This window comes from Tiliqua scincoides, chromosome 4 (assembly GCF_035046505.1).
Source record: "Tiliqua scincoides isolate rTilSci1 chromosome 4, rTilSci1.hap2, whole genome shotgun sequence".
Taxonomy (NCBI): Eukaryota; Metazoa; Chordata; class Lepidosauria; order Squamata; family Scincidae; genus Tiliqua; species Tiliqua scincoides.
Genome location: NC_089824.1, coordinates 90,846,098 through 90,870,714, shown reverse-complemented (window position 1 = coordinate 90,870,714; position 24,617 = coordinate 90,846,098). Strand labels below are relative to the sequence as shown.

Here is a 24,617-nt window from a genome sequence, read left to right as displayed (position 1 = left end):
TTTAAAGATTATGTTTATTTAAAGAAATCACCTCCTGCCTGGTGATTTCTGATGCTATCACCTGGCAGGAAGCATTGGAGGGGTTCTTTCCTGGTGGAACAATGGCAGGTTCCACAAACACAGTCAATTATTTTCCTATCCTACCAGCTTTCACATAGAACCTCTCCCATCCTTGTAAGCAAACATTGCCTGCCAAGACAGTTCAGATGACATTGGCTAGGAAAGAATGCCCCATACCTGTCAATCATTTTCAATGAATTGGGCTGATAATATGGCATCCTGACAGTGTAGCATGACAAGGTCATCATTACAGGTTGGGGACACAGATGAGAGAGGATGGAAAAATCAATACCAGATTTCAAAAGGTTAGACAGAAACTAACCAAACTGTTGACAACAGTTTCCACACAGCCTGACACAACAATCAGGTGTTGTTGGTTCCCCAGACACTATGAATTACAATGAATAATTACAATGAATAACGTCAAAATGAAGATCAGGATAAATTAGCACTTCTGGAAAATATCAGTAGAAAGATAAAACTAAATAAAACAACACAAAACAACCGGGCACAAATTCTGGTACAAATCCTTAATAACAGGATTTGATTTTCTAAACAAAGCTGTGTCACCCACCTACTTCAGGGATGGGTATATAACTCAGAGGATGAAAGGAAAAGAAATTGAAAGTGATGCCAAAGTAGCTTTGCAGAACTAGAACTTAGGTCTAAGAATCTGACGGCAAAGAAGTACTTATCAACCTAAGATCATAATTGTTTGAACACATGCTGCAAAGGACCTTTTAGGCCAAAATGGCATGTTACACAATTAAATGGCCCAGCATACTAGTAATTAAGCTAAGCATTCTAAGAAATATAAACTGTAAAAAATAAAAGATACTCAAAAACAACAAGATCACAGAAGACCTTTCAATCAAGCTCAAAGGCATGTTTTGCATTTTTAATGGAGCAATCCTATACATGTTTACACAGAAGTAAACCCACTGTATCCAATGCAGCAGCCTATTCCTACTGCCCACCAGCTTATGTGATGCAGTGACACCAACAGAGCACATACTGCGTGCTATCGGGGGGGGGGGGAGAGGGACGACAGCCCAGGAGAGATAAGTAAAAACCATTTTTACTTACCTCCGCATAAGCCACACTGGTGCAGTATGGGTGAGCTGGTGCTGTGTGCACAGGTCCTCCACATTTGCTCAGCCCTGAAGCTCCCAACAGCAGCATGGCTTTTGCAGTGCTAGACTGGGACTTTCAGTAGTGAGTCATGTGATACACTTCTGTAGGCCCTGAATAGGATTGGACTGCAAGACACTTTAAAGCTAGAAGGGATCCCTCCTGGGAGAGGGGAGTTCTGGAGACTGACTGCAACTGAAGAGAAAGATCTGTCTTAATCGCTCACCAATTAAGCTTGAATAGGCAGTGACAGAAGAGCATCCTGAAGGATGCCGCAGGCAGGCAGGATTTTTGTGACAGGAGGTAGTCCAGAAAACACCTAGAATCTAAACTGTCTAGGGCAGTGGTTCTCAAACTTTTTAGCATCAGGACGCACTTTTTAGAATGTCAGGACACAAGAGAAGTGATGTCATTAACCTGAAGGTGATGTCATGGCTGGAAGTGACATCATCAGGCAGGAAAATTTTTAACACCCTCCATTCAACAAAATCAAATCAATTAATTAAGTAAATTAAAAGTTACACTTATTGTAAAGTTTTAAAATTTATTTAAAATAAGGAACGGCCTCCCAAGCACTTGCTGATCTGTTTAAATTCCCCAAGGGTTTTAAATGTAATGGACCAGCACCTTGAACTGCACCAAGTTATGGATGAGAAGTCTACAAACATCATCCAGTAAGTAAATAATATAGCCCCTCAAAGACACATAAGAACATAAGAACAGCCCCACTGGATCAGGCCATAGGCCCATCTAGTCCAGCGTCCTGTATCTCACAGCGGCCCCACCAAATGCCCCAGGGAGCACACCTGATAACAAGAGACCTGCATCCTGGTGCCCTCCCCTGCATCTGACATAGCCCATTTCTAAAACCAGGAGGTTGCACATACACATCATGGCTTGTAACCCGTAATAGATTTTTCCTGCAGAAACTTGTACAATCCCCTTTTAAAGGCACCCAGGCCAGATGCTGTCACCACATCCTGTGGTAAGGAGTTCCACAGACCAACCACACGCTGAGTAAAGTAAAGAAATATTTTCTTTTGTCTGTCTTAACTCTCCCAACAATCAGTAGCATTTTGCAGCAGTTGCAGTTTCCAAATACATTTCAAGGGCATCTCCATGTAGAGCATGCTATGGTCATCTAGCGAGGATGTGACCAAGGCACGGGTGTCAATTGTCAGATCTGCTTTTTCCAGGATGACATGCGGGAAAATGCAGTATACGTGGCATATGAACTGAAGCTGCACAAAGGTCCTCCTGACCCCAGTGACTGCCTGACTTTCCATGAGCAAAGGAGAATGCCCAGAATCATGTCCAGCGTGGGTTAACACAACAGCTCTGCCAACACATAGACATTGCAACTGCACAATTGGCAGTGACACAGACACAAATTCTTCAAATCAGCACCATTCCCTTTGATGTCAATGTGACTAAAAGTTAAACAAACAAACAAAAATCAAGCTATATTCCTCTGTGACTTAGGTCAAGCCAGCAAAACTTTTGACCCAACAAGCCAAATGCATCCTATTATCCCGATTACCCAATCAGTGGCTTGATAAGCCTTGTGTTTTGTTCCTGCCTGCCTGGAGCTGCAAAAAACGGGTGGGCTGCTAAGCACCTGGCAGACCACACTACATTACCGGAGGGCTGTGTTCAGCTGGTTAGCTAATGAGTTGGGTGGAATAAGCTGGAGGTCATCGATAGTCTGGTTTTTTAATGATGAAAAATCTCCCCCCCCCCTTCATTTGTCCAGTTGCTTATCTATTTAATTGAAAAAAGAACCTCATCTTAAAATTGTATCTTTCAGTTTAAAAGATGGCCAAGGTAGATTACATAAACATTACATAACAAACCATTTAAAGCATCAAATAAAAGGGCAAAAAATAATCATCACAGTTATCAGTGCATCACAGTACCAATGCTTTCTTATTAGAATACTGTCTCAGCTTGCCACTTTGTTTGAAGTAGTGCTACTCAAGATTGCTGTTGTGGACTGGCAATACAGTGCTGGTTCATGGCACATAGGATTCCCTGGTTTTCCTGCTTCCTTCTTCAGGCTTCTCAGAGCCTCTCGTGAGGCTTGGCATGCATCCAAGTCACTTGGCAAACCTTGGGAGACTTTAAAAAGCCAGAAGAAGGATGAGCCAGGAAGCATGCCATGGACCACCAGCCAGTAGCATAGTTAATGAATGTGTAGTCTGGTGCTGAGCTCTAAATGATGCCCCAGAGTGATGTCACAACCAGAAGTGATGCCATGCTTTCTTTTTAAAATTTTAACAAAAATTTAAAATCAGAGGGAAGCCCACCTCCTCTCCCAGCACTTTGCCATCCACTTGCTCTGCCACCATCCCCCAGCCAGTACCAGAGCTAAGGCATCTATCTGCTACCTGGGGTCAAAGAAGACTTTGTAGCCTCCGCCCAAGACAAATTCAAATTTAATTAAGGCTGCAATCCTAACCACACTTTCCTGAGAGTAAGCCCCATTGAACAAAATGGAGAGGAAGGAGTAGAACTTGAAAAAGTGCCTCTTTACCCAGTTAGCAGGGGTAACTGTAATATGATACCTGGAAATGTGAGCTGATTCATATTAACACTTTATTGGTTCCATGCAGTATCATAATAGCATATCATTGGCTCTCAGTCAGTCTCCTAAGTCGGTTTTGAGTAGGGAAATCCACATTTTGTTCCATAAAGCAGTTGTGTTTTCATTTTCTGATTAATTGGCCATAATTTTTGATAGAATACAGATATTCCAATGCGGTTTGTTTCACTGCATTCTGCATTATATTACCTTTCCAATGATATATAATATGATGGTATTATTTGTACATACCAAGGTTTTCACAATTTTGGCCACTAAGAACATAAGAACAGCCCCACTGGATCAGGCCATAGGCCCATCTAGTCCAGCTTCCTGTATCTCACAGCGGCCCACCAAATGCCCCAGGGAGCACATCAGATAACAAGAGACCTCATCCTGGTGCCCTCCCTTGCATCTGGCATTCTGACATAACCCATTTCTAAAATCAGGAGGTTGCGCATACACATCATGGCTTGTACCCCATAATGGATTTTTCCTCCAGAAACTTGTCCAATCCCCTTTTAAAGGCGTCTAGGCTAGACGCCATCACCACATCCTGTGGCAAGGAGTTCCACAGACCGACCACACGCTGAGTAAAGAAATATTTTCTTTTGTCTGTCCTAACCCGCCCAACACTCAATCTTAGTGGATGTCCCCTGGTTCTGGTATTATGTGAGAGTGTAAAGAGCATCTCCCTATCCACTCTGTCCATCCCCTGCATAATTTTGTATGTCTCAATCATGTCCCTCCTCAGGCGTCTCTTTTCTAGACTGAAGATGCCCAAACACCGTAGCCTTTCTTCATAAGGAAGGTGCCCCAGCCCCGTAATCATCTTAGTCGCTCTCTTTTGCACCTTTTCCATTTCCACTGTGTCTTTTTTGAGATGCGGCGACCAGAACTGGACACAATACTCCAGGTGTGGCCTTACCATAGATTTGTACAACGGCATTATAATACTAGCCGTTTTGTTCTCAATACCCTTCCTAATGATCCCAAGCATAGAATTGGCCTTCTTCACTGCTGCCGCACATTGGGTCGACACTTTCATTGAGCTGTCCACCACCACCCCAAGATCTCTCTCCTGATCTGCCGTGAAGACAGATGCAAAGAACTCATTTAATTTCTCTGCCATCTCTAAGTCTCCTTTTATCTCCCCTTTCCCTCCCTCACCATCCAGAGGGCCAACCGCTTCTCTGGCGGGTTTCCTGCTTCTAACATATTTGAAGAAGCTTTTATTATTCCCCTTAATGTTGCTGGCCATGCGTTCCTCATAGTCTCGCTTGGCCTCCAGTATCACCTTCTTACATTTCTTTTGCCACAGTTTATGTTCCTTTTTATTCTCCTCATTAGGGCAAGACTTCCATTTACGGAAGGAAGCTTCCTTGCCCTTCACAGCCTCTCTAACTTGGCTGGTTAGCCATGTGGGCACCCTCCTGGATTTAGTGGAACCCTTCTTTCTTTGCAGTATACACCTCTCCCTTTCAACCTCCTTCTAACCAGCCTCCTCATTTGAGGGAAGTCCGCCCATCGGAAGTCAAAGGTTTTTGTTAGAGATTTGCCTGGTATTCTTCCCCCAACGTGCACGTCAAAACGGATCGCAGCATGATCACTGTTCCCCAATGGCTCAGTAACATTTACATCTCTAACCAGGTCCTGCGAACCGCACAATATTAAATCCAGAGTCACCTGTCCTCTGGTGGGCTCCGTGACTAGCTGATCTAAGCCACAGTCATTTAGCACGTCAAGAAATCCGGTTTCCTTATCGTGACCAGAACACAAATTGACCCAGTCAATATGAGGATAATTGAAGTCCCCCATGATTACAACCCTGTCCCTCCTTGTCACCTCCCTGATCTGTTTCCTCATTTCAAGGTCCCCATCCGATTTCTGGTCTGGAGGACGATAGCACGCCCCCAGTATTACATCGCTGCACAAGCCTGGTAATTTAACCCACAGAGATTCTACGGTGGAGTCGGACCCACCTTCAATCTCTACTTTGCTGGATTCTATCCCTTCCTTAACATAAACGGCCACCCCACCACCAACACGCCCCTGCCTGTCCCTCCTGTAGAGTTTATAGCCCGGGATTGCGGTATCCCACTGATTCTCCGCATTCCACCAGGTTTCCGTTATGCCCACTATGTCAATATTTTCCCTTGTCACCAGACATTCCAGTTCTCCCACCTTTGCTCGTAGATTTCGGGCATTCGCATAAAAGCATTTGTACACGGAATGCCCCAGGATGCTCTGCTTATTCGCTCCTTTGTCCCCGCATCCTCTCATTGTGCCAAACCTTCTATCACATCCCATCACACTACCTTTCCCAATTTCTTTTCCTACTCTGCCTTTGTCTTGTTGTTCTCTAACCTCCCCATCCTCATCCCATAGGGATGAGGAGTCCCGAACCGGATGCCCCTCGGCTCCTGTCGGCCTTCCCCCAGGGATCAGTTTAAAAGCTGCTCTGCCACCTTTTTAATGTTATGCGCCAGCAGTCAATCGCAGTTTGTTGCCTCCCTAAAGGTTGTTTCCCAGTGCAATTGCTACCCTGTGAACTTGCTTAGCCACACCACTGCCAGATGCTCAATGACTGAGAACTGGTCAGTGGACCATACTTTGAGAAGCACTGATCTAGAAGACATGCTGCAGCAAGAAGAGTGACCACATTATAATGAAGTGTTCTCTATACTTCATGGTTGTATGAAAGACAGGATTTTGGCAGGGTCACTTTGTTACCTTGCAGAGAGGCGATAAGTTGTACCTGTCCCAATTCTGTCCTTTACCCAAGTCGCAGCAGGAGAAGAGTCCAGTCTTGCTTTGCAACCACCCATTCTGGTGCAAAGTCAGGGCAGCCCCCTATGAAAGATTTGCTTTCTACAGTCTTAGAATTTGCTCCTCACTCCTGCATTATGGAGAAGGGTTCATAGCTGGTCATGATTTTGGCCCACCTCTGGTGCAATGTGTTCAAGGGCATTCTTGTCAACCATTCCCCTTATCCACTTACCATGCATCACGTATATAGTCCTGCTTGTCACAGGTGGGGGAAGGGCTAGGGACGGACCAGTGTGGGGATGAGCCATAGCTCTTGATGCATCAGAGGATTTGCAGGAAAGGGGAGATCTCCAGAGTGTAACTTGACAACCAGCTTTAACATATATGAAGCCAATTCCTAGGCTATCCCTATCTCTTTGCTGCTTATCCACCTGCCTCTTATAGATCTGAAAATATTATTTGTGACCCCCCCCCCCACTGATTACAGTTTTGTTGCATTTTTAATACAATTTCTACAAACAGTTTCACAAATCCCACCCTATATCTCACGAAAGCATAAAAAACAAAATCTTTCCAGGGGCAGCTAGTCAAGAGTTACCCCTTTTATCATTTCAAGCATATTCTCTCTACTTGATTTGGTATAGTTGTTTTTTTTTAAAGCTACAGAAGGGATTTTTCCTTCTGCCGTTTTAATCGCAGCAAGTGGTTGAACAGCAAGATCATCTATTATCTGAACAGAAAGGTGTTTTGTCTCGCTGGATTACGTTCAGTGATTATTGTTGCTTCAGGACCAAAAACCTGTGAACAGGGGAATTTCTGAGCTCTACATGCAAGAACTATGACAGAGCATCTGCTAAAAACTGTCTCGTCTGCTTTCAGGCATGAGGGGACATGGAGTGGAAATCACAAGGGAAAGCGGATGACTCTGGAGTCACTGAACCAAAGAGAGACTAAGCTAGTCGGCTAATTCAAGCTACAATGTCTTTAACACTTTTCATAGGACAAGGATATTTGAACATATGCAGACTGCCCTCTTTAATTTCTTTCCAAGACAAGAGTTGATAATGAGCCATGGGCATTTTCAAAAGTGATTGTATCAAGAGAAGTTCAAATACAACTGAATTGCCATGAAGGTTAGAAGAGGATGGTCATTCTCATACTCATTTGGGGTAAGAGAAGATAGAATTTGGTTCACAAGTGGGTCCACTCAGAGATCTTCCAGGTTCTTTTAATAAATTCCCATGTTAGGTGCCAGGTCACTTTTAAGAGGCTCAGTAATATGGCACCTCACAAAAGAAGAATCAAACACAGTGGTAATACCCTGGCAAACTGCCTCTGTCAGAGGTGTGTTTGCCCTTTTCACTATATCTGCGACCAGTTACGTTCACCTTACTTGTACATTAATCAAGCTCCTAATGATCAGTTTGTTATCACTCTGAGCCTTCCTGGGGTGTGTTATCTGCTTTATTGCAGCTATTTCTATACCAGGAATTAAAGCCATTAATCATGTGTGGTTTACTGATTTTCATCTGCTTAGCATCCTTAAGTCTCTTCTGCCACCTGCTTTTCTCCCTCCAAGGCTGCTGAACCCTTGATTGACTCCTGCAATCCATCAGTGTCTGCTCTTTGGGCCCAATTTGCCCTGTTGCACAGGACACCTCCTGCCCCTCCCCACTCCCAGCAGAGGAAATACACTCTGCAGCAGGAAAGAAATGGAGTGCTTGAAGATGAAGCAGCCAGGGTGTGTGCCAGATATCCATTATAATCCGTTTAAATCTCAGCTTGCTCTCATTATCTCCAATGTCTTTATGAGAGTTCGATGACTGGGACATTATTGCTTGTCATAAACTGAGAGCCGCCTTGATGATGACGGCCTTTGCTTACTTTCGGATGTGAAAAATATAAATAGATCCAAGCTAATAGTTGAAAAATAGCTCAGCAGCTGGAAAGAGAAAATGATGTTCATAGCCACTCAGCCAGGAATTGGAAAAAGTCGTTTTTATAAAATATAGTTAATGTTTACAGCCATTTGGGCATCTAGGCAAAGTAATCCATTTGAAAACACACTGCAGGTTTAGATCCACTTAAAAGCCCAGAGAATCACTTTTGCTGAAGTCAAAGATTTAACTTAGGATCTTCAGCACAGTTACACTGTTAAAATTGCACGGAAGTCAATAAGCAGATTTTCTGGGTACTGGATTTCAACCTCAGAGTCCAATCCTAAATGTGTGGACTTGGAAGTAGGTCCCATTTCGCATCATGATGCTTTCTTAGGGCTGCAGCCATACAGAGCACTCCCGGACATATTTACTCAGATGTGAGCCTCACTGTGTTGAATGTGATGGGCAGCCCGAACCAACACAAATTCCTCCCACTGATGCAGGGGAACCAGTGAGGACTGCACTGCATCCTGTGGGGGAATTTAGCAGGTGGGAGGTCTTCTTGGGGTAAAGGGACATTTGCCCCCTTTACCCGGGGAAAGTTCCAGCCTGAGGAACAGGTCTACTTGGACTACTATGGCGAGCCACCAGTGTCGGTTAATCAGGCATAGGAGGGGGATAGGATATGGTGAGTTGTTGCTGGCCCCTTGTTGACCCCTTTTCCATTATACCAAAAGAAGTGCACAAATTAACTAATATGTATACAGGTTGGACCTCGGTATCCAGAGGGGATTTGTTCCCAGCCCCCTTGCAGATACTGAAACACGGATAATGAAACCTGTGGGTAGGCCCTCCCTGTACCTCCTGGATGTGACCAGAAGTGTGTTCCGGTTGCATCTGGGAGGCCTTCTGAAGCTCAGGGAGGCTATGTAAGGCCTCCTTGGGCCTCAGAAGACCTCCCTCCTAGTGACTAGAAGTCACTCCCTGGAGTGACTAGATAAGTGCTCCAGGAGGTACAGGGAGACCCTCTTGACCCACACTGGGTCAAATTCATGTGTTCCAAACCTAAACATAAGGAGGGCCAACCTGTATAATAAATACAATTAAACAATAACAGTATTCAGTAAAAGCAACTGAAGCAGACTAAGATCAAACATCCATATTCATAACACAAACACATAACACATTGCTGGCTGAAAAACCAACAATTTGTTGGAACAGTTTGGTGAAAAAGGTCTCAAGCTCATATGAAATGTAGGCCTCTCTAGGTAATGTATTTCAGAATTGTGGTGTTCCAAGAGAAAACAGTCTGCTTCAGTGATTGCAGACTGAACGGCACAGAACTTTGGACTCGTCAGTAGGGTCCCTTGAACTAATCCTAATTATTGCTTTGATTCAAGTAGGAGTAGATATCCCCACAATTAAACTGAGCTCGCATCATTTAGGGCTTTAAATAATATAGCCAGCACTCTAAAGCAAGCTTGGAAGTGAACTGGAAACCAATGTAATCAGATCAGCATAAAATAATATCCCAATTTGTTTCTGAGCTCCATTTAAGATACTGGTTATGATCTTTAAATGGTTTGGGACTCAGGTGCTTTAAGGATTGTTTTCACCAATACTTGGCTTCCTGTATGCTCCACTCATCAACTTAGGCCTTGCTGTACATGGCTTTGACTTCTGAAACATGTAGGACATCCACAAGGAGCAGGGCCTTTTTGGTGGTGGCACTGACCCTGTGGGATGTGGGATTCCAATAGCAACTCATTTTAACCCTACTTTATCTTCCTTTGGATGTTGGGTAAACACTCCCTTTTTGCTTTGCTACTGGGGAAGGGTGATGGCTAGTTGCGGGTGTTGGTGGTTGAATGATGTTGCTGTGGTTTTGTTGGAGACTAGGGCTGTTTGTTGCCTTTCTATGTTTGTTGCATTTTGTTTTTATAATCTTTAAAAAAATAATTATAAACCACCTTGCCATAGCATGAAAGGCAAGATATACATGCTTTAAGCAAATATAAAAATAAACACATAAGGAATTGTAATGGTGACTTCTAAAGTCACATTTCATGCCACGTATTTGGGTTTTGTTTACATAAATTCAGCTTCATTGGTTTCCATGAAGGGAACAGGAATAAAGTAGAAAATAGTAGGCACTGAGTTTTGCCTAAAGCCAAATTTCAAGGTGAATTGAGGATACTGCAAAGGCAAAAGTCGGAGGAATTCTAAGGGAAGTAAGAAGAGTTTTGGCTGGACTACTTACATTACTGGGGGGGGGGGATGGGCCCACACATTCCTACCAGTATTAACACAGCATTCACATTAACATGGTGAATTGGTCAGTGTTGTCCAATTAGGCATTTGTAATGAGCCAAAACCAATAGGAATGAAGAACCCTGAGCAAGTGGTGATTCATTCGTTCCCATTTCAGTTCCTTCATTATTTCAGGTTCTTTTCCTCTACCCAGTAGCAGGGAGGAGGGAAAGAGAGAAAGAACAGGAGAATAATTGATACCTCTCCAGTTTTGAACTCAGACACAATCTAAGCATTCTAGAAACCTCCACTCAGAGCAGCAAAATGTGAAGGAATATAAAATAGAGAGCAACACATGGTTGCTTCCATTTGTCTCAACGGCTTTGACAAGAAGGATGGAGAAGCTGAAGAATTTACACAATGCAAAAAACCTAGTGTCTTTCTTTCATGTATATTTAGGACATTATTAATTTCATGATTGCTTTCTCTGGCTTTATGTGGGCCTCACTAGCAAGAGCATTATATTTTAATTCACTAGTCTACCTTATGGAACAGTTTGTGAGTCTTCATTTGCTTTGGATTGCCTGACTGTGATTCTCAAACTGGTGGGCCGTGATCCCCAAGCCTTGGGGAGGGGAAGTTGGCAAAGCGATCGCCAAAACAGCTCTGCTGGCAGAGGGAGAGTTTTTTCACCTTACCTTAAGGAGTATCAGTTTCCAGGGGTTGCAGGGAGCACTGCAGATGCCTCTGCAGGGCTCCCCAAGCCTCTGTAACAGTGAAAAAAAGCTACTGAAAACCACTTCTGGTTTTCAATCTAAAACAGGAAGTGGTTTTCAATCACTGTTTTTACTGTTTGGAAGGCTTGGTGAGCCCTGCAGGGCTCCCCACACACACTTACACTGCTTCCAACTCCCTTGTAGGAGTTTGGGAATTAGTACTGTAGATGGAGCAGTTCCTTTGAAATTCAGTGTCCAGTACTGATCCATCACCGCATCCCACCACACCCCATTCATTCCTTGTTGTCTCATCACAATATTCAGATGCTGTTTGTGTGAAATTGGGTAAGGTTTGTGGTAAAGTTGCCAGTGAAAGTTTTGCAAGTCAAGCTTGGAAATTAATTTCATGGGTTGAGGAGAGTTTGCCAACAAGTAGAGGGGAATTTCAAAAGTTTCTCCCCCCCAACTCTTTTCAGCTTGGATTCCAAGCCAAGCAGAACTGTTGATTCTCTGCTCCTCATGTAGCTCCATTACATCAAATGGGAGTTTCTTTTCAAGCCTCTGACTGGAAATAATTTGGTTCCCACTTTGTAGGGGAAATTGTTTGGTTCCTTTCTGAGTCTTTTTGATCTGAACATAGCGAAGCTCACTCATCTCTAGTTGGGGGGGGGAGAGCTCTTTAGCAGGGGTGTTTCATGAGAGATCTAGTTTCCAAAGAGCTCTCCAACATCTAACCTTTCTGTCTGGGTACCCCCCTATAAATTTTATTTCTATTTATTACTAGTTTAGTTATCAACTAAGCTATGTCTGTAGTAGCCTCTAAAATGGATCCCCTTTTTCCTATCTATCTGGAAGTTCTCATCCTGATGCTAACTGGTTGGAAAACAGTAAAGTTAGGAGGCAGGAGATATGGAGCTGATTCAAATCAATGGAGACCAAATGAACAAACATAATGGATTAATTTTATGGCAAGATGATTGTGATTTTACAGAATTAACACCAGAAAGAACAAGGTTTTCAGCAACAAAAACAAATGGAGAAATGAAACCATTTGTTTTTTGCACATACCTACTGCTCATCCAAAATGTCTGATTTTTTTCTTACAGCCGACTCCTACTTAAATCACCGTCCAGCAATGCCATGGAACCGATGCAGCTTCTATTTTATCCCATGGAGTATTTTTGGCTGCTGGAAGTCTCCTGGAAGTAAGGAGACATTTGTCCCCTTGTCCCAGGGTAAGCCCCAGAAGCAGCCACTATGGTGTGACTCATAACTGCTCCAGCTCAATCGCTGGTGCAAGTCCATGTTGCTCCACGAAGGGGGCTCAGGATTCAGTGTGCATTGCTGCTCCCACCTTCTTCCGAACTAGATCTGCTTTCCTCCCTGCCCTGTCACTGCCTTGTTCTGCCCATTTACGACAGTCATAAAGCAGTATGGGATAAATAAACCGATGTTCCTTCCTAGTGCACCTTGCTTTTCCTTTTCTTTCTTTAGGAAACTCCATGTGACTTAGCTGAAGTATATGGCGTTCTTTGTAATTCTTCTACCGTATGCTACTCCAGTAATAAACACTTTTGCTTGTTACATGTAACACAAGCCAAGCTGCCAGACAACATCCAAGAAAAGCTGCTAGAATCACACAGAGGCATCTTCATCTTGAAAGAATCAATTGAGGTGGCGGGGGAGGGACAGTAATGTATTGGGATGGAGCAGCCTGCAAGGTGCATTAACCAGATGCTTTGTGGATAATGTATGGCATTGAGCCCTGAAAAAGTCACTACAACTCTGACAGGACAAACTGTTAACAAGGGCTTTCTTGCTTTCTTTAAAAAAAAAAAATTCCATTTGAGTATATTTTGATGCTCACAACCTGCTGTAGATCTTTTCAACAACATAAACAGATGTTTTGATTTGCAGAGGTCACACTTGTCAAGGTTCAATGTGAATAAATGGCAGCCTTCCAATGAATCCTTTTCCAGCTTAGTCAGGGGGCATGAATAGAAATTAGGCAAAGATATCAGATTTGTAACCCCCCAAAATTAATCATTATAAAGTCAGGGGAAACATGGTATTTCTCTTTTTCAAACTGCATGGACCACAATCCCACACCATGAGGGCATAAAAGGGCAAAAAGCTGGAGAGTGGAGAAGCAAGGGCAGAAAGGGAATGGACAGGCCAGCACACAACCTCCACTCCTCCTCAGCCCCTCAATCCCTTCTCTTCTGCTCTCAGTGATACCATCATAATGTGCCCTTCCTGAGGCATATCTGATACTGCAGGTCTACGGGCAGAGCTTCTGCTCCTGGTAAGAGTATGTGAGCATAGGCCTGGGCTGCTAGATGCACCCAGGAAAGGAGCATACTATCAGATACCACTGCAGAATAGCAAGGGAGAAACAGAAAGCAGAGGAGGAGAGTGAATGAGCTGAACTGGCCAATCTCCACCTTTGGTCCTTTCTCATGTGTCTCACCTGCTGACTTCTAGACCTTTCTGCCCTGCCATCTGGAGGGTTTGGATTGCAGTCACTGTAAATAATCCCATAGGATGGTTTCATGAAATCTTGTTAGTATAAAGAGAAAATGACTACAGATCTACAGGCAAGAGAAAATATATAGCAAGTAGGTTTTATAACTGTTTCCATAATCTACTGTGCCCCAAACTGGGACAACACCATGCGCTGTGATATCGTATGTTGGCCGAAAAAAACACCTGCCAATGATATTGTATGAACAGAAAAGTTGCTAATTAATGTGCCAGATTTGAGACATTTCCTGCAGGGAGTTTAACTAGGTTCAGCATGTCTTCTCCCCCAGTGTTGAATGGGCTCTGCAAGTCAAGTCTCATCATACCAATCAATTCCTCAATCCATGGATGGTATGTATGGCAACATGAACAGAAGAATATCTACAAGTGGTCGTCTGGTGCTGATTTAGACTGGAGTTTTGAAAAAGGAAGAGAGACAACCACTCTGCATCCTGAGTAAACCTTGTTAAAGCTTTCTGTGGCACCATAAAAGGCAGGAAGAGGAAGTCTTAGACCAAAGCAGCAATTCCATTTTGATACTATGAACAAAGGATGGTTGTTCATAACCTACAGACAAATCTTTGCTATGACAAGTTGTTTGTTTTAGTTACAAAATTCCTACAGAGCAGCAAAAAAATCATTTTCGAACATTTATCCTACAAAAACAGAATATGAAACCCTGAGCTGGTGTTTGGTGTTCAGAAATTTTTAGTGATTAATTTATCAGGTTAAAGAATTACTTGGACATGATAAGATTGGCTTGTTTATGATTATCTGTATGTCAGACCGAGTGAGTGCTCTTTTCTTTGCCTGAAAGAAGGCTAAGGAAAGCCACAAGAATTCTTCTCTTCATTTTGCTCAGCTCTGCAGGGCAGTTTAAGCTCATCATAGAATTTTGCTGTCAGGGGGACATGTCTACTTAACCAGTTTCCAAATCACAAAACATTGTGTTTCCATATCAAAGTAAACCAGAAGTTTGAGAAGTAGGGGGGAAAAATGAAATTCTCTTGCTCAGATATATTTGTACATGCAGATACATAATAATCACAGGATGTTATGTTGCTTCCATCCTACTTCAGAAGTTTCATATGAATAATTTATTCTTTTAAAAATCTAGAGTATTTTTGTTTTCCTAAACTCTGCTTGGAATAATGTTTGCCAATCCCAATGTCACTCAAAATACACATGAGTGCACATGGAATTGACACAGTACTTGGATGTGATGTAAAATCTAAAATAGCACCTAGCCGCATGAAACTTATGTGACCATATGACAATCGCCCCCATTCAAATGCCTCGTCAGTGTGTGGAGCTGCTATAGTCACAGCTGGGCCATGCTCACGGGGAAGTTCCATTTCTGTAGACCAGTGCCTCAATGTGGGTGGTGTATATGTGGCTGCTATATCTTCCACAAGAGTGCATCTCAGAAGAGAGTCACTGCCAATATGGCAACCACAATGGCCACACATATGCTGTCTGCATGTTGGAACATGGAGTATCTATCAAAGCATGGCCTGGCAGTGACACCCTATCCATGCTTCTGAGACAACTGTGTTAGGAAAACCATCATATGTGAACTGGTGCTACCTATTCCACATCAGCATCACATAAATATTTTCTCTTTTTTTCTTTCTTTCTCCCCCCCCCCCGAGGATTCAATTTTATTTGCACCACAACTCAAAAGGTATTTAATAGTGAGTGGGTTCGTGTTAGATGATAAGAGGTCTTAAAAAAATCTTACTCACCTACTGGAGACATTTCAGGGACACTGGCAACGTAAGGCCCATCGAGGAATTTTGGTTCATTATCATTAATGTCCTGAACTTTGATGATGAACTCTGACTCAGGCTCGAGTGGCTTCCTTGTGTCAATGTCCACTGCTTGAGCACGTAGAGTGTAGAAAGGCTTCTCTTCACGATCAAGGCTCCTTATGGCATGAATGTCCCCTGTGGTCTCATCAATGGTAAACACTGAACCAGCTCCATCTCCTGATAATGTATACTTAACACTTCCCACTCCCTTGTCCAAGTCAGAATGAAGCTTAACAGCAGAAAAAGAGAAGGGCAAATAATTAATAGAGTAATGCATGGGTTGAAGAACAGCAGCTTTTAACACAAAACCTTAGGAACTGGGGCCAACATGTTGATGGAAGAGGAGCACTTCCAAAAGTTGCTCCAATCTCTCAAAACATCAAGTGGTTAGACTTAAGATATATTACTAATTCTGAGGAAAACATTCTTCAACCTATTGTTTATAGAAATGATAATAAATAATAGCACTTATCACTATACACTTTATCTTTCTGGTCTCATTTATCCTCAAGATGACCTTGCAAAGGCCCATTGCACTGATGGATTGTGATTTAGCCAAAGTTATTCAGCCAGACTAGTTTTGGTCATTAATGATATCTGCAAGTAGGAAACGGCCATGAGCTGCACTTCCTCTACCACATGACCTGAGGGCGGACAGAAGTGAGCCTCAGTTTGAAATGAATATCTGAGAATACAGGAAGTGCCACTCAGTTCTTTTTCTCTTTGACTTCAGGTGTGTACATGCATTTTCCCCAAGAGGATTTTCCTGAGGTGTCAATAACAAAACTTTCCAATGCGCAAGCTTTTAGCACTAGTGTTAATTATATGTGCAAATAATGGAAGGGTGACCTGGCTGTGCTTCCTGAATTTATTCACACATATAATTAACAGCCCCCAACCACTTTTGGTTTCATGGCTCCTGGTTTCCTGGGCTTCCTGTGTACAACTTCAACACTTTCAGATTGAAATTTAATGTAGGTGCTTTGATTTTTTTTTCTTTCCTATCTAAGGGCTTGAGGGTGGTACTTTTATGGCTATCTTGGAGAGCAGCTTGTGCTGAGATAACTTCCCAAAGGACACCCAGCATACTTCAAGGTTACAACACATAAGTAGTAACAGTCCTTACAGTTTGTTCTTAATCCAGCAATTAAGAGAGTAAAACCAGCATTGTATGCCCTCATGGCTTTTGACCTCCCAAGTTGAATACACCTCATCAGTCATGGATGACAGCCCAATATGTTTCCTGTTGTTGCTAGAGCTGGGCCAAACATTTGATAGACTGAATTTTTGGCTGAGGTGGAGGGGGGTGGTGGAAATAAGTTAAAGCACACTTATTCACTGTGCATGCAGAAAGGAAGTGGTGGCAGAGGCAACATTCCTCTTAGTGACTGACGGTTTCTGGAATGCCCTTTGGAATGATGCTATGTAAGAAGAGTTTTCCTTCTCTTCTCTTCTGATCCCAAACCTCCACTGCCTTGTGGCTACATCCAGTTATGGAAAAGGCTTCAGGAGTCAACCTCGAGGCCAAATCCAGAGCCGGAGTCCCTGAGGCAGTTCATGGCTGAACACAGTCACGTTCTGGCAACTCCTGCGACGCCACTGGAACCAACCGTATTGGCCTCTGCCTTTCCATTGGACTATTCCAGCGACGTGGAGAGGGGGAATTTGCTGCATGGGTAACAGTCTATCCTCCATATCTACTTTACCCAGGCTTCGCGCACTGGAGAGGACACTCTGTTCCAGAGCCACCATTCAGAGCGCGATACCATAGTCTTCCGAGACTGAAGGATGCCAACAACATGTAAGAACAACATTGGAATATGCAACCATGCTTTATTGTAACATCTGTCCCAGCAAGGGGGGGGGGCAGTAAAGCTAGTTAGTTAGTGACAGAGAGACATGGCATTCTCCCTTTGTATCCCTAGTTATTTATTCTCTTTGGTTATTCAGAGTGTTGCTTTTAGGCCCTAATGCAGCAGGTCCCAAACCTGCCACAGTCACAGTACCCTGTGGTAATGGCACCCTGTGACAGTGGCACCATCATCTAGCTGTCCCAGGTGCCACCATCTTAAATCTTGCAAGATCTCATGTGATTCAAGATGGTGGTGCCTGAGAAAGCCTGTAAGAGGCCACCTGGGATATCCCATGGCACCCCTGTAACTTTGCCGCAGTTCCCAAGGGCACGATAGCACACAATTTGGGAACCGCTGACTTAATGTCTTCTGCTCTTACTCTCCCTCCTCTTGTACTGAAAATATGAGTGGAGAATCCACTTCCATTATTTTCTACGACAATGTATTTCCTTAAATAAAACTACCTTTAACGTTTGAATATAAGCCTACTGCAAATCCCCCTATGTGAACTTTTTCGTGCAACACATCTTTTGTAGTTTTATCTCTGCCAACACATATTTCATTCACGTGGTCACCACCCACATGATGGAGGGTCCCAAGAGCATGCCAGCAGGACCTGTCTCAAGGTGCCCCCAAAGCCACATCCCTCAGTTGTTCAGGATTTGTCTGTAGTTACCGACACTGAGTTGCAGCAGAACTTCTCCCCATGAGCACTAACCTGAAACTTTCAGGCTGGTGCTCAATGAAAGAAACTCTCCCCATGTTCAGGGTTTGTCACTGCAGGCAAGGAGACAGGCAGAGCACTATATGCCCAGACCGTGTTGATGCAGCAGTGTGGGGGGGTCTCCTTTTGCTCCCCCATCCATTGTATGGATAGTGACCATACAAATAGCATACAGGACTGCAGAAATGGGGTATATGCCAAACACTAGCCAATTAAAAAGACGAGGGCTATTCCCAAAATTACCTCTGTTTGGTTTTTTTAAAAAACAAGAAAACAATTTAATACTGCTCAAAAGTTACACGCCATGTCAGCACTATGCAACTGTTACCCTGCACATGCCTGATCTCGTCTGATCTCGGAAGCTAAGCAGGGTCAGACTTGGTTAGTACTTGGATGGGAGACCGCCTGGGAATACCGGGTGCTGTAGGCTTATACCATAGTCTTTCGAGACTGAAGGTTGCCAACCATGTAGCACTACACTTCCACATAATCTCCTCCTGAACTGAGGCAATTGTTGTATCCTGGGACAAGCTTTTGTCTCCCCAGTCAAGAAAGTTGCTACTGGGGAGTTCAACCAGCTTTCATTCAACCAGCTTTCACTTGCGTAAACAAAAGCCATTATTCTTCTCCATGACAATGCACATGCTCAGGTAGCAGCAACTTTCTTGCGGGGGGGGGGGGGTGTGTGTGTGACAAAAGCTTGTCCCAAGATACAACAATTGCTTCTGTTCAGGTGGATATTATGTGGAAGTACTGGCATAGTATGTAACTTTTAAGAAGTTTTAAATTGTTTTCCTCCATTCTTTTTTTTTTTTAAAGCAAAACTTTCTGAATAGCCTTTGTATGTGGTTAGGGAGTTGCGCTTTACTTTGTGGGTCACAAATTGTGTAGGTGTGCCCTGAAGTACACCAGCTATCAAGGCCAATACACTTATATCCCTTGTTAAGCAATCTGACAAATACTCTCCAGTAATACTTATGCCCCAATAATGATAATGCCCCAATAGTACTGAAAGGTTTTAGAAACATTGTATTGGCAACCTTCAGTCTCGAAAGACTATGGTATCGCGCTCTGAAAAGTGGTTCTGGCACAGCGTCTAGTGTGGCTGAAAAGGCCAATCCGGGAGTGACAATCCCTTCCACACCGGGAGCAAGTGCAGTCTGTCCCTGGTCTGTCTCCCTGGCTATGGGCCTTCCTTCTTTGCCTCTTAGCCTCAGACTGTTGGCAAAGTGTCTCTTCAAACTGGGAAAGGCCATGCTGCACAGCCTGCCTCCAAGCGGGCCGCTCAGAGGCCAGGGTTTCCCACTTGTTGAGGTCCATCCCTAAGGCCTTCAGATCCCTCTTGCAGATGTCCTTGTATCGCAGCTGTGGTCTACCTGTAGGGCGCTTTCCTTGCACAAGTTCTCCATAGAGGAGATCCTTTGGGATCCGGCCATCATCCATTCTCACGACATGACCAAGCCAACGCAGGCGTCTCTGTTTCAGCAGTGAATACATGCTAGGGATTCCAGCACGTTCCAGGACTGTGTTGTTTGGAACTTTGTCCTGCCAGGTGATGCCGAGGATGCGTCGGAGGCAGCGCATGTGGAACGCGCTCAGTTTCCTCTCCTGTTGTGAGCGAAGAGTCCATGACTCGCTGCAGTACAGAAGTGTACTCAGGACGCAAGCTCTGTAGACCTGGATCTTGGTATGTTCCGTCAGCTTCTTGTTGGACCAGACTCTCTTTGTGAGTCTGGAAAACGTGGTAGCTGCTTTACCGATGCGCTTGTTTAGCTCGGTATCGAGAGAATGAGTGTCGGAGATCGTTGAGCCAAGGTACACAAAGTCATGGACAACCTCCAGTTCATGCTCAGAGATTGTAATGCAGGGAGGTGAGTCCACATCCTGAACCATGACCTGTGTTTTCTTCAGGCTGATTGTCAGTCCAAAATCTTGGCAGGCCTTGCTAAAACGATCCATGAGCTGCTGGAGATCTTTGGCAGAGTGGGTAGTGACAGCTGCATCGTTGGCAAAGAGGAAGTCACGCAGACATTTCAGCTGGACTTTGGATTTTGCTCTCAGTCTGGAGAGGTTGAAGAGCTTTCCGTCTGATCTGGTCCGGAGATAGATGCCTTCTGTTGCAGTTCCAAAGGCCTGCTTCAGCAGGACAGCGAAGAAAATCCCAAACAAGGTTGGTGCAAGAACACAGCCCTGCTTCACTCTGCTTCGGATGTCAAAAGGGTCTGATGTGGAGCCATCGAAGACAACAGTGCCCTTCATGTCCTTGTGGAAAGATCTGATGATGCTGAGGAGCCTGGGTGGACATCCAATCTTGGGGAGAATCTTGAAGAGGCCGTCTCTGCTGACCAGGTCGAAAGCCTTTGTGAGATCTATGAAGGCTATAAAGAGTGGCTGTCGTTGTTCCCTGCATTTCTCCTGCAGTTGTCTAAGGGAGAATACCATATCAGTGGTGGACCTGTTGGCTCGGAATCCACACTGCGATTCTGGATAGACGCTCTCTGCAAGTACTTGGAGTCTATTTAGTACAACTCGGGCAAACAGCTTTCCTACAACGCTAAGGAGAGAGATGCCGCGGTAGTTGTTGCAGTCACCCCTGTCACCTTTGTTCTTGTACAGCGTGATGATGTTTGCATCCCTCATGTCTTGAGGTACTCCACCTTCTCTCCAGCAGAGACAGAGGATTTCATGCAGCTCAGTGACGATGATCTCTTTGCAGCATTTTAGGACTTCAGCAGGGATGCTGTCTTTTCCAGGTGCCTTGCCAAAGGCAAGGGAGTCCAGGGCCATGTGAAGTTCTTCTAGGGTTGGTTCACTGTCAAGCTCTTCCAGCACAGGCAGGCACTCAATGTTGTTCAGTGCTTCTTCGGTGACTACATTTTCTCTGGAATATAGCTCAGAGTAGTGCTGCACCCAGCGTTCCATCTGCTGCGCCCGATCCTGGATGACCTCGCCTGTGGCAGACTTCAGAGGGGCAATTTTCTTCTGTGTTGGACCTAGGGCCTGCTTGATACCATCATACATCCCCTTGATGTTGCCCGTGTCAGCTGCTATCTGTATCTCGGAACAGAGCTGGAGCCAGTAGTCGTTAGCACATCTCCTGGCAGTCTGTTGGACTTTGCTGCGAGCAGTTCGGAGGACCTGCAGGTTGCGCTCACTGGGACAGGCCTTGTATGCTGCTTGAGCTCTCCTCTTTTCCTCAATGACTGGTGTCAACTCCTCAGAGTGGGCTTCAAACCAGTCTGCCGCCTTGTTGGTCTTCTTGCCGAATATGGACAAGGCGGTGTTGTAAACGGTATTCTTGAAATGTTCCCATCTGTTGGATGCGTTTGCGTCGGCCGGGCCTGGAAGAGATTCCTCAAGCGCTTGTGCAAATTCCTCCACTTTTCTCTGATCCCGGGTCTTGCTGGTATCAATGCGAGGTCTTCCTTCCTTTTTCGTGTGATACAGTCGCTTTGTTTGCAGTTTCACTCTGCTGCACACCAGGGAGTGGTCAGTGTCGCAGGCAGCACCATGATAACTGCGTGTGATCTTGATGCTGGGAAGGCTGGAGCGTCTGGTGAGGATCAGGTCGAGCTGGTGCCAGTGCTTTGATCTTGGATGTCTCCAAGAGACTCTATGTTGGGGCTTTGTGTTGAAGAACGTGTTGCTGACACAGAGACCGTGATGACAGCAAAACTCTAGCAGGCGTTGGCCATTTTCGTTCATCCTCCCAGTGCCAAACTGACCTAAGCAAGTGGGCCATGAACTGTTATCAGCACCAACTCTAGCATTGAAATTGCCGAGGATGAACAATGGCTCTTTTACAGGGATTTTCTTGACAGTGGTGGCCAGGTCATCATAGAATTTGTCTTTGGCTTCTGCTGGAGACGACAGAGTCGGTGCATAAGCACTGGTGAGAGTGATAGGTCCTGCTGATGACTGGAGCTGCAGGGACAAAATTCTTTCACTTCCCACAGTAGGTGGGATGATGGATTTCAGCAGGGTATTTCTGACCGCAAAGCCAACACCATGTTCCCTGGTTTCGTTTGGTGGTTTTCCCTGCCAGAAAAATGAGAAATTTCTCTCCTTGACAGATCCAGAATCTGGCAGCCTAGTCTCTTGAAGGGCGACGATGTCCATCTGCAGTCTGCTCAGCTCCATGTCGATGACAGCTGTTTTGCGTGCGTCGTCTATTTCTTGCAGATCATCAGAGAAGCCAGGTGTCATTGTCCTAACGTTCCAGGTGCCCAGCTTTAGGGCAGTAGTTTTCTGTTTTCTGTTGCATGGTGCAGAGTTGTCGATCCGCTTGTCGGTTTTCACCCTAAACCCCACGCACCCCATGAGGTTAACGGACCGTGGCGAGGCAACACCTTACTGGCTGGGGACTGCCCAGCTTAAGGCGGGCGGTAGCTGCCCAATGAGATGCAATGATCTCTCCCACCGTCGGAAGCAGCCCCTGGCGTCATGCTCTACGCCAATCGAGCAAAGACTTATAACCGGTAAACTGCTGCTTCCCGTGTTGTGCCGACGCCGTATGGCGAAGTTGGAGTGTCCTCTCCAGTGCGCGAAGCCTGGGTAAAGAAGGTATGGAGGATAGGCTGTTACCCATGCAGCAAATCCCCCCTCTCCACGTCGCTGGAATGGTCCAATGGAAAGGCAGAAGCCAATACGGTTGGTTCCAGCGGCGTCGCAGGAGTTGCCAGAACGTGACTGTGTTCAGCCATGAACTGCCTAAGGGACTCCGGCTCCTGATTTTGCCTCGAGGTTGACTCCTGAAGCCTTTTCCAGAACTGGATGTAGCCACAAGGCAGTGGAGGTTTGAGGTCAGAGTTTCCTTCTCTTAGATGAGCTGCCTTCCTAGGCTGATGAGTCCCATCTACCCGGTGGCTGTTTAGTCGCCTCTTACGACAAGTACAGCCAAACTGAGGACCTATTCTTAGCCCCAGCCCCCAGGGGACTTTAGAAACATATCATCTGAAAAAAAAAAACTTATCATCTGAAAAAAAAAATCATCTGAAAAAAAAACTTTAGAAACATATCATCTGAAAAAAAAAGATCAACATAAGATTAGAATTTGTAACTTTTTGAGATTAAGGCTGCAATCCTAACCACACCTTCCTGAGAGTAAGCCCCACTGAGCAAAATAGGACTTACTTCTGAGTAGACCTGGTTAGGATTGTGCCCTAAATCTTATACAAGACAGGGCACTGTTATTTTCTGTTAGTCAAATCAGGCAAGTTATCATAACCCCATTGCCATAAAAATCTAAAACAAATGAGCAGATTTCCCAATGTGACATGTAGAACACTGGGCTGTATTATTTCATACAGCTATCGGGGAGACCAAATGCCTGAATACTCTCCCACATAAAATATAAATACTTCTCCTGCCCCCATCTCCACCCCCAAACCTCTAGCAGATCAGAGAAAAGGCTTCTCTCTGACATGTTAGGTTTTGTAATATACAAAGGTGAGTGAGTAGTCAAAGACTGTAGCCCACATCTGCAGAATGACATTGTATGGTCCTGGAACAGGTACACCATTGAGAGTTTCTGCTCATCTGTTTTACTTCTTATCTAGGTGGTGCCAGAGCTGGCCCAGCCACGAGGTGTCCTATAGTGCCCTATAGACTGCACCTGCCCGCTATCTGCCTTAGGTCTGCTGCCACCCAGCTGCTTCAGTTAGTGCTTCTATACTCTTCTCACTCTCTGAGAATGAATGAGAAAAGGATGGGGGCAGTGGCAGCCTACCTCCTCCCCCAGAACCACAACTGTGAGCAGCCCTGTCAGCAGAGCTTCAGAAAGAAACAAAAGGGCAGCTTTCAAGGACCATAGAAACAACTCTAGTCTGTGCAAAACCATTGCCAAGGAATAGAACACTTTGTTGAAAAAGAGAATATATATATTCTGTTCTTCTATAACAAATGAATAAATATCACTTCTGCTACTAGATCAAGTTGTCCTGCATCTCAGGGCCAGTTCATAGCTGAATGTACCAGCACTGAGCTAAAATGCGGACTGCTGAGAGAGTTCTCACAAGTTGTGAAATATGCCTCCTATAGGAGATTTTTCTGAGGGGGCTGCAAACAGGCCAATTCAGAGTACAGGCAGAGAGCATTATCCTCACTCCAAAGTCAGAGCATAACTCCATCATGCTGAATACATAATCACCACATAGTCGGAAAGAAAAATCTCTGCCCACCAGTGCCACAGGCTCTGCTGATCAGGCAATGCAAAGCAGTGATCAAGCAGTGAAAAAAGAGGTGACCAAGGGCAGGCTTTTGGACAACATTCCACCTATGCTACACCCTATGTACCATTTTTGAACTGAAAATGGTCACT

At 44.6% G+C, this 24,617-nt stretch overlaps 1 protein-coding gene and 1 pseudogene across 2 annotated transcripts in view; one reads left to right on the top strand and one right to left on the bottom strand.

The window, feature by feature from the left end:
• The window catches only part of LOC136649265 (cadherin-12), a 195,088-nt gene that overhangs the window by 101,971 nt on the left and 68,500 nt on the right, over positions 1 to 24,617 (bottom strand). For both annotated transcript variants that reach the window (XM_066625764.1, XM_066625765.1), the window contains exon 2: positions 15,656 to 15,950. In XM_066625764.1, the coding sequence (XP_066481861.1) occupies positions 15,656 to 15,950 (295 nt within the window). The remainder of the gene's footprint in view (positions 1 to 15,655; positions 15,951 to 24,617) is intronic.
• LOC136650208 (5S ribosomal RNA) lies at positions 18,612 to 18,728 on the top strand (annotated as a pseudogene).